Source organism: Benincasa hispida, chromosome 2 (assembly GCF_009727055.1).
Source record: "Benincasa hispida cultivar B227 chromosome 2, ASM972705v1, whole genome shotgun sequence".
NCBI classification, from domain to species: domain Eukaryota; kingdom Viridiplantae; phylum Streptophyta; class Magnoliopsida; order Cucurbitales; family Cucurbitaceae; genus Benincasa; species Benincasa hispida.
Window position 1 is genome coordinate 41,402,978 of NC_052350.1, and position 10,738 is coordinate 41,413,715.

The following is a 10,738-nucleotide window of genomic DNA, read 5'->3' on the forward strand; positions in this document are numbered from 1 at the left end:
TATTTTTACTTCTGTTCTCTCTTCTCTAAAGTGCATTACAGGGAGATTTTATTAATAAATTGATCCTACGTGAACTCCTTGCAATCACTAACCGTAGATTGTTGAGGTTGGCCTGGGGAATGGTGGATGTTTTGTTTACTTGGATTCCCAATTGTTATTTGTTATTTTTTGTTAATCGTGTAGATTTTTGTATTGGATTGAACGAATGTATATACAACCCTCAATCATTTGGTTTTGGTGTAATAGACTGCTGTTCTCATAATCCTAAACTCACCAGACGACAAAAAAAAAAAAAAAAATATAGAAGCATTATTTTTTTTTCAAAAAAGATAAAATAAAATAAAATTTAGAATATCTTTTTTCTCTCATTAATAACGGTAAATAATAATCGAATCCGTAATTTCCCTTATTTACCAGGGGCAAATCCGTCATTTCCTTCTCCTATAAGTAACCACCTCAGTTCGCTTTCCAACAATCCTCGTCCCCCAAAAATCCCTCTCTCTATCGCTCTCTCTCTCTCTCTCTCAGTAAAAACCGCGTCTGTTACGGCGTCTCACCGGCGACGGCGGAGCGACTTCCGGCGAGCAGTGGTGCAGTGAGTACTGTGAAATTCAATCGGCGACGGTAGTGGTGGTGGTGTTGAAGGATCCAAAGCGGCGTGCATGTGGAAGCGGCGGGAGTTTGTGGGGATAATAAATAGAAAGAAGGCGTTTAAACGGAGGCGTGCTTTGATGGATTAATTGGAGTGGTCGATCACCGGCGGCCGTGATGGGGGGGAAGTTGGTGTTTGGTGTGGCGGTCGGCGTAGCGGTGGCGGCTTGTGTGGTGGCGACGGTGGTAGTAGGTCGGAGAGTTATGAGTCGGAGTAAGTGGAAGAGAGTGGTGGGGGTTTTGGAAGAGCTTGAAGCGACTTGTGATACTCCTGTGAGAAGATTGAGGCAGGTGGTTGATGCTATGGCTGTGGAAATGCATGCTGGGTTGGCTTCTGAAGGTGGTTCCAAGCTTAAAATGCTACTCACATATGTTGATAATCTGCCTAATGGGTAATCACCAATCAATTTTATCTATTGACTCTGTTCTCCAATGCTGGGGGTTTCTTTTTAGCTTCTTGATTGTTGACCTGGGAGGGATTTTGTTTATTGGATTCCAATGTTTTGTATTTGTTTGATTGTAGTTCTTTGAATCTTTCTTGTTGGATTTTATGATTTGATCTTGGATTAGTGTAAATTGATTCATGAGTGGTCTCTCATTGTTCACTGTTCGACTTCTTTCTTTCTCAACAACAATCCTGAATTTCATCTTTTGGTGTGTCTAGATACTGTGATTTCTGATGTCTCTCTCTCTCTGTCAAGTCTGAACCACGTTCTTTTTCTTGCCATTGCTTACTTGTATTTTGCACGTTTTTTAATTGGGTTTCTGTCTCTAGCGTTACTGGTGAGAGTTGTCTGTCTTTCTTTCTGTACTGCCTGCTGCTACGTATCATCGTTGATTGCGTTTTGGGATAAAATGTGTCTTATTTGCTTGCTTTTGTATACCCAAAAGTTTTTTTGTTTTTTTTTTCTTAGTTATATTTTCTAAAGGAGTTTTCTTAGTTTTATTTTGATTGATGTGCTGCAATATACGTTGTAGTTATATATGTTTATCATGTTTATGCTGCAGTGTGGGGGCATTTTTCGCTGTTCTCACTGGGTGGTTCTCCTTTTCTGTCACTTTTCCCTCTTCAGGAGCGAGAAAGGAACATTTTATGCTCTGGATCTTGGGGGTACTAATTTTAGGGTTTTGAGAGTTCATCTCAGTGGCCAGAGGTCTCTTAGTTTGAAACATGATGTGGAGCGGCAGCCAATTCCCCAAAATTTAATGACGGGCACACGCAAGGTGGCAACCGTAAATCTGTCCTGTTGATTTAAGTTCTCGTTTAATATGTTTTTTTACCAATCCATGTTTCTTGCTTGCAGGAGCTATTTGATTTTATTGCTTCATCACTGAAAGAGTTCGTGGAGAAAGCAGATGATCCTGATCAGTTGGCCCCTAGAAGAAGGGAACTTGGATTTACATTTTCCTTTCCTGTTAAACAAACATCTGCTTCATCAGGCGTGTTGATTAAATGGACTAAAGGATTTTCCATTGAAGACATGGTTAGTTTGATGCTGTTTAAATGAAATTGTTTTTGACCACTAGAGTGAGAAATGAAAAAGTGTTCTTTAATCCTTCTAGTGAAAATTGTTCTTGTTGGCGTTGGTTCCCCTGGTCTCTTTTTGATTGTTAAAGCATATATGATCAAATCTTGGGGATATTACTTCACTCCACCATTTGGGACTGACATTGCCTTGAGTGTTGGAATGTAGACAGTTTTTCACTGATACACAAACAGAATTTCATTGCCAAATGCTAGGGAATATGCTTCATTGACTATTTACTAGGCTTTTCAAAATGTTATACTTTTCAGGTTGGAAGAGATGCTGCAGAATCTTTACAGCAAGCCATCGATAGAATCGAATTGGATATTAGTGTATCAGTACTGGTAAGCATTCTGTTGATTAGCAAGTTGGCTGAAATGATGACGTTTATAAGACACTTTTAGGCTTCAATTTCAGCCTCAATTGCTATTGACATGAAGAATTGTGTTCTGTTCCCAAAACTCTGTTGGTTGATGTGGATTTTTATTAGTGTTCTGCTTTTTTCTTGGTTGGTCTGCACTCGTTTGCCCGTACTTTTGTACTCTTTGAAGGAAATCTTGGTTCTTGTAAATGAAAGTTGCATTGTCTATATCAGTTCTCTTTATCTATGGGGTAAAGACAACAAATGCCGTTCCTCTTAGTAGTCTGAAGAAGGAAGTTAAGGAGCTGCAGCATTTCTTTAATATCCCGCTGGTCTGAATAATCTTTCATAGTCAACTTCCTTGAATTGGCTTGTTTTGAGAAAGACTTCTCCTGATTTACGGTTTTTGGTATTGTTCCATAGAACTGAAGAGTCATTTTTACTATATATGCATGTTTCTTTGTTATAAAATTGCAGGAAGTTGGTGCATGGATGTACTATTTGATTTATTGTTATTATTATTATTTTATAAAAAAACATTTCATTGATAAATGAAAGGATGTACTATTTGATTAAATAAAGAAAAGCAGCACATTGATACCTGATACAACTCTGAAACCAAGAAGCTTTTGCTTCAATGTGAATGCTTGGTACTTTCTGTGTTGGATACCATTCAGCCTCAAATAAAATATAGATTTACCCATCTCCTCAACAGATTTAACGTTTTTATGGAGCTATAAGAATTCCTTGACATCTCGAGTAAAAAATTATGCATGTGCTCATTCTTGTTTGTGGCCATGTTTTCTGCTGGGATAAGTTTGCAGGACCAAAATATACCCCAAAATGGAAATGATGCTCAGTGACATGACTTCTAGGTTCGGAGTGGTTGTGAATCGTATATGTAATCTGTCTATGATAAAGTTGTATTACTCTTCAGTGGAGATTATTTAATTTGATTATGTTGCTAAATTGAGTGGTCCATATTGCAAACCGCAATATGAACAGTTTTTTATATTTTCAGATGTCAAGAGTGTGGATGTAGTTTTGTCATCCCCGGTGATGAGTGCATATATATTCACATTCATGTGATGGCCTGGTTACGAGTAGATCACTGTTGCGTTTTGAAATAGCTGTTTGTATCTCACAATATGACCTATGTTCATGCAGTTTCGTTATTTCGTTGTTTCAATTTGATTGTATGAGACAACTGCACAAAGTTTCTAAGTTTAGTGTTACCATTTTCTGAATCAGATTAATGACACTGTGGGAACATTAGCTGTTGGACATTATCAAGATCCTGACACTGTTGCTGCAGTTATAATTGGCACTGGCACCAATGCTTGCTATCTTGAGCGTACGGATGCTATTATCAAATGCCAAGGGCTTTCTACGACATCTGGAAACATGGTACTTTTCTTTAGTAAAACCTGTATAGTGTTTTTCCAGTCCCCAGAAGGCATAGTCTCGAATGACGTCTTTTTAATCATCCAGGTTATCAACATGGAATGGGGAAATTTTTGGTCTTCTCATTTACCAAGAACTACTTATGATATTGATTTGGATGCTGATAGCCCCAATCCCAGTGATCAGGTATGGACTGTATGGTCGTGTTTTGTTGTCGAACATCTTGAACTACTTCATTATGTCGGAACTAACTTGGTTGTGTATGAGCTTGATGTAGGGCTTTGAGAAAATGATATCGGGTATGTATCTTGGTGATATCGTGAGGAGAGTGATTCTGAGGATATCACAAGAATCTGATGTTTTTGGTCCTGCTTCTACCCGATTATCGATGCCCTTCAAATTGAGGTAATCTCTCTCCCCCCTCGTGCTCTTTCTCTCACTTCGTGGTGTAGTCAATATTTCATGAAATTTTCAGAACGCCATTGATGGCTGCAATGCATGAGGATAGTTCGCCAGAGTTAACAGAAGTAGCACGGATCTTTGAAGACGTCTTGGAGGTGGATCTGAAAGCTATCTTTTTTTTCATTGATGTCTCTCTTTTCACTAAACACCACCATGTTTTCACTAATAATCTTCTTCTTGGTCGATTTTTTTATCCTCTCAGATCACTGATATACCATTGAAAGTTCGAAAGCTAGTAGTGAAAATATGCGACATTGTGACACGTAGAGCTGCTCGCTTGGCAGCTGCTGGTATTGTGGGCATCCTGAAGAAGATAGGGCGGGATGGGACTAGTGGAATCGCTGGTGGAAGAAGTAGAACAGACATCAAACCTAGACGAACAGTTGTTGCAATTGAGGGAGGTTTATATACAAGCTATACAATGTTCAGAGAGTACCTACATGAAGCTTTGGTTGAAATACTGGGAGAGGAAATTGCCCCGCATGTTATTTTGAAGCCAACAGAAGATGGTTCGGGTATCGGAGCAGCACTACTGGCAGCTTCTTATTCATCGTATGATGCGGTATCTGTGGATAATGACATAAACTCGGTATAAACACACACAAACATAATTATAATGACTATAGAAAAAGTATTCATATATACACAAAATTATAGCTCCTCCTAGCTTGTACATTTAGCAATTCATTTCAATATTTGTTATGTGTATAAAGAAGGCTGTCCATATATATATTTTTTCTTTGTTCAAAAGGTTTCATTCTATTGCATTGTTTGCTATTCATTGCAATATATGAAGTTATGTACAAAGACAGATCATGATTTCAAATGGCATGGAAATATAATGTGAAAATTCCTCCACTCTTCTTCCTGTTTTGCCTCTGAAGGATTTGCCTGTTTCTTCAAACGGAGAATGTGTTTTGGGCTGTTTATTTAATTCAGATCGTGGAGATGAGCTTAAAGCAAGGTAAGTTTATTGAAAAAGCTAAAATTTACTTGAGAGCAGTGGAATCTACTCACTAGCCCTTGTTTCAATACCTTGTAAATTTTGCTTGCTTTGCACTGCTTCTTACTCTCAGGGTCTCGCTTTCACGTGTTTTTAGTAGTTGATATTGAGTATAGTTCTTTGTTGAACAGATCAAATGTGTTTATTAGTTGATGTTGAGTATACTTCATCGATCAAAAGGTCAAATGTTTGAAAATTGATAGGTCCTATCAAACATATTTTTTAAGAAAGATTTTTCATTCATATTTAATATGATATTGTGTACAAAAGGAGTTGGAAAGAATAAATAAAACATTTAAAAGTGAAATCCTAGAAGAGAGATAAGGGAAGACTTCTAAATAGTTCTCAAGTACATGATTCTTTAAAGGAAGATTTTGATGCAATGTTTTTCCTGGTCAGAACAACTTCTTGTTTTTTAAGTTTGAGTTTGGTGTCTATTTAGTTCGAAGCACTTTAGTCTCTAAGGTCATTTAATGACATAGCAGTTAACTTAGATTTGATACGATGACATAGAAATTTAAATGAGTTGGCAAAATATAATTATTTTTTTATGACACTGAGTTTTTTCATCTCTCTTCATAAGAACTCTATCTTTAATCTTCAATCGCAATCTTTCACTCCCAATTTCATCGAATTCTTAACGATCTCTTATCCTTGATTTGAGAAGGTTTTGCATTCCACGTTTCTTAATCCGAGAACACATTTGATTAGATTCTTTCAAAGTTAAATGACTTAGAAATTTGTGTGGTGTTATTGTTGTTTTTTTTGGAATTCAATCATCTGTTTTGTTGAATTTTATTTAGGATTTGAATATGGAGTTGATTGTTATATTTTATTTTGAAATTAGTCTTGAGATTGAAATTGAATGTCTGTTTGATAATTCTCTGCTTATGAATCTCCTATCATTAAGTCAAATGGACACAATTTTTTTGAGCAAAAATTTATGGAAAAACAAATAAGATTGTGCAAATTTTCAGTGTTATCTTTGTTTTTTAGACTTGAAGAGCAAGAGGTGTACCTAGATAACAAAAATCTGAAAATAATTTTTAAAAGAGGAATCCACTTTATATATGCTTTGTTTTTTAGTATAACAGGGTACGAGATTCAAACCACAAAACCTCTTAGTTACTAGTCTTTACTTGCTTTGTTTTCTGTCTTTTTGTCTTTTTGGACAATATGTGGAGTGAGAGAATTAAATCTTTAACTTTAAATTGAATAAAATATTATACCAGTTGACTAATTTTCGCCTTTACTTGCTTTGTTACTTAAACTTAATTGATAAGAAACATTATAAAGTTTGGCTTCACAACAGTAAAAGTATAGTAAACATCAATTTACCTCCCTTCTAGGTAGATTTCTGTATCTTTTCCTTTCTTTCTACATCATACTCAAATAACTCACATTTAGAAAAGAACTTCAATAAAAAATTTATACTAAATTGTATATATATTATATAACACTTCAATTTTGTCTGGTCAAAAAGATTTCTACATTCTTTTAAAAAGCGGCAATATTATTTTTCACTTTTCATAAACGTTTCAAGACTATTCTTTAATAAAAGAATTTGTTACAATTTGATTTGTAATTGGAACATGAAAATTTGTGCATCACAGTGTATTCACTTTTGTTCCAAGTCCCTAGCACATTTTTCTTGGGTTCCAATTTTCATATGTAATATTTAATAAAGATTTATACTATCATGAAAGATTAGAAATAATATTAAAACTTTTGAAAGAATAGAGATATATTTTTTAAAAAGACAGAACAAAGTTTAGAGATATCTCTTGTAATTTAACTGAAGATTTTTTTTGTTTATACTATTATTACTTTTCATAAACCAAAGTAACTATGTTCTTGATGGTGGCAGAATCAATATTCTTTCTTGATATTAAAATGGTAAAATATATATTTTGAGATTTTTTCATTCTAGTTCCACACTTCTAAATATTTTTAAAATTAAAAGATTATAATACATCATATGCGTATTTATATGTATACACTAATCAAGAAATACATGCAATGCACACAAAACTAAAAGTTAAATTATTTTTTTTTGAATTGTGATTTTTTTAGTACATAAAAGTAAATATTGTAATTTTTAGTTACCATCAACGTTTAGAAGTTAGATAATGTAATAATTTTTATTTTAATATCATATTATCGTCTTTTTTATTAAGGAAAAAGTCTAAATTTTCTAGTAATTAAATATTAAAATTAATATGTTAATTATTAAGTATTGTGATATATATATGTTAAATAATTTTATTAAATATTATTATATATTCTATTGTGGAGTCACACGAAAAGATGCATTGTTTCACACGATAATTACTACTTTCATTTAACTAAATCTACTAATTTTTTATTTGTATTTTTTCTAAACTTTAGATTTGATGAAAGTATTTTTTTTAAGAATGTAAATATAAGTATTTATTTTTTTTTTCTTTATACGTGCATCTCACATATGCATTGGAAGAATCAATGCACCAATTCCGGTGTGTAACCACTCATTCCCGAATAGATTATTCTAATTGGTATCTATATGCATCACATTTCGAAAGACTTGCATCTCGTCAACATCAATTGCAACTTGTTCAACCTAAGACTTTATCTTTAAATATATAAATTATTTTGTAAACTAAAATTTAGAAAAGTCACATCCATTGTATTTTAAACGAAAATCTACACTTGAAAAAGTGGCAATCACTCAACACATGTGATATGGAAATTTATGAAAAATGTAAGGGCAAAAAAGGGCATGGAAAGATTCTCCTTACATAACCTCTTTTAATATAGTAGAGATATATATATGTATAGTGGCGGATCCGAATGAATGAATTTACTCTTACATAGTCCCTTTCTGCATATTTGGGTCGACTTGGGGAAAATTGATGAATTTGATGATTTGAGTCTCTCTTAAGGTAGAAGATTGGAGGCGAATGAGAGCGCACAGGGTTGAGTAAAAACCAACCCGAATGGTGCTCAGTCACATAAGAGTTTACTATCGCACAACTCTGCAAGTCTCCGACTCGAGTTATAACCAATGAATTATGTTAACGTATTTAGATCCTATTGGTAGTATATTGTGTGAATCTAGTAAATGTAGAATGGATTTAATTTTGGAAATATCAGAAGTCTGTATGTGGGGGTCTTGTGCGGATTATGAAAAATAAAAATGAATAAATTAAATTCTAAAAATATGATATAGAAAGTATGGAATGAAATTATAAATTCTAAATATGATATAAAATATATGAAATGGTAAATTTATTAAATTAATTAAATTAAAAATAAATAAAAAATATGAAGTAGTTTTAGTTGCAACTCCATTACATTCCACCTCTAGTTACAAAAGAAATTAAAAATAAGCAATTTCCAGATGTTCTTTAGGGGTTCCTTCATCTTCATAATCTAAGAAATTTTTATTTCAATGTTCCTACCCTTAAGAAGATTCAAATCGTCAAATTTCCCCCGGTCGACCAGCAATAGCAAAGGGATTATTGTAAGGAAAATCTTCATCAATTTGGATCTGCTGTTGTATATATATTATAAAGTATATATCTACTATATTAAAAGAGATTATGTAAGGAGAATCTTTCCCATGCCCTTTTTAGAATGGGCAGTAGATCTCCATAGGCCATTTGACGAGTGATTGTGACTTTTCGAGTGTATATCTTCGTTTGAAAGACCGTGGATGTTGAGTTTTCCAATTTTTTAGTTTACAAAATAATTTATTTAAAAAAATAAAATCTTAGGTTGAACAAGTGCAATAGGATGCAAAGATGGCAATTAGATACATCTATTTGGGGGGAGGTGGTCAAACACAAATTGGTTAAAAGCATGGAGATGCATGTATAAAAGAAAAGAGATAAAAGGAAAACAAAATAAATACTTACATTTACATTCTTAAAAAAGTATGAAATTTGACAATTGTGAGTCTTTCTTGAGGCAGAAAGGGATTCCAAATTGTTAAATTGAAAGCTAATTTCAATCTAAGATCAAATTTACTCATAAATGTTATGCAAGATTTCAAGCAACGCCATAAATTTGTTTTTTGCAGCAATATAGCAGAAAAATAAAAATCAATAGACAAGGGCAACAAGATATTTTGGGATTTTCTCTCATTTTTGCTGTGAATAACAATAACAACATGCAACGAACACATAGGCGAGAGAGAGAGACATCTCAATGCTGAAAGGAAAATGGAATCAAAGAATCGAAGAGAGGGGACTTGAGGAAAGGAAGAAGAAGAGATTGTTGATTAGGGTTTTGTAAAAAAAGTGAAGTTATTGGAATGTTGATGGAGAAAAAATGAGTTGTGCGTGGAGGTAAAGGAGGTGGGCGGCATGAATTGAATGAAAGAAGTGAAAGAAACCCTAGTTAAAAAACACACACATATACAACAACGACATAATAATTAAAAAAATCGGTCCGGCCAACCTAGTCGGACTTTTTCTGAATCCTAGAATCATATAATATTTAAAATATTATCAACGCTTACGGTTTGGGTTGGATAATCTTGATTGGTTGGGTTATCGAAATTCTTTAACACCCCTAGATAATAATAATAATAATAAAAAACATAAAAATGGCACCTGATGAATTCAAACTTGGTCGCATGCTACTAGCATACCTCATCACTAACGTTCTAGACGAGGCCTTTGGTTACCAATGCGAATTTGTTAATAGATATTCTTAATTGTTACTTACAATTTATATTTAAAAAATACAAAAGTTAATAATTTGAGGGGAGCACGTGCCCCTGACCTTCATGTGGACCTTGTGTTAAATATTAAAAATAAATATCTTACGTTTGTGTGCTAGCAGGTGGGTATGGCTTTCTTTCTCCCTTCCTCCATCTTGTTTTTCTTTCTTTCTTTCTCCTCCTCCTCCCTAATCCATTCTCCTCTTTTTGGTTCTTTGTTCTTTGTTCTTTTTCTTCTCTAGTCTAGGAGATCTATCTTTAACGATTGTGATCGATATTACTGTTGGGGTTAATGCCCTAAATCTCGTAGGGTCCTATAGTTTGTAATTGTAATATACAAACATCTTATTTATTTAATAAAATATGTGATATTTTATTTCATTTTGAGTTGCATTAACCAGAAATCAATAAACTAAGTTCCAAGGTTATCTTGTAACAACATGTATGTAGAAACATGCAGGTGAATCATGTTTAAGTGATAACTTAAATGGTCTATAGTAGATGGATAAGGTTGGATACCTTATCCTGGTGACACTATGAGTATGACTCGCTTTGTAAATGTTACAATTGTTGTAAAGTGCTACAAATGATATGATTTTGATCATTCATATAGAGACATGTGAGCG

At 33.7% G+C, this 10,738-nt stretch overlaps 1 protein-coding gene across 1 annotated transcript; it reads left to right on the top strand.

Moving 5' to 3' along the window:
* Positions 1–477: 477 nt before the first annotated feature.
* On the top strand, positions 478–5,266 carry LOC120071871 (hexokinase-3-like). Its single transcript, XM_039024280.1, has 9 exons — positions 478–1,043; positions 1,725–1,875; positions 1,956–2,135; positions 2,447–2,521; positions 3,790–3,945; positions 4,030–4,128; positions 4,220–4,347; positions 4,418–4,499; positions 4,607–5,266. Exons 1-9 carry the CDS (start codon positions 769–771, stop codon positions 4,997–4,999), a joined length of 1,539 nt encoding a protein of 512 aa, XP_038880208.1. The 5' UTR covers positions 478–768; the 3' UTR covers positions 5,000–5,266.
* Positions 5,267–10,738: the final 5,472 nt, after the last annotated feature.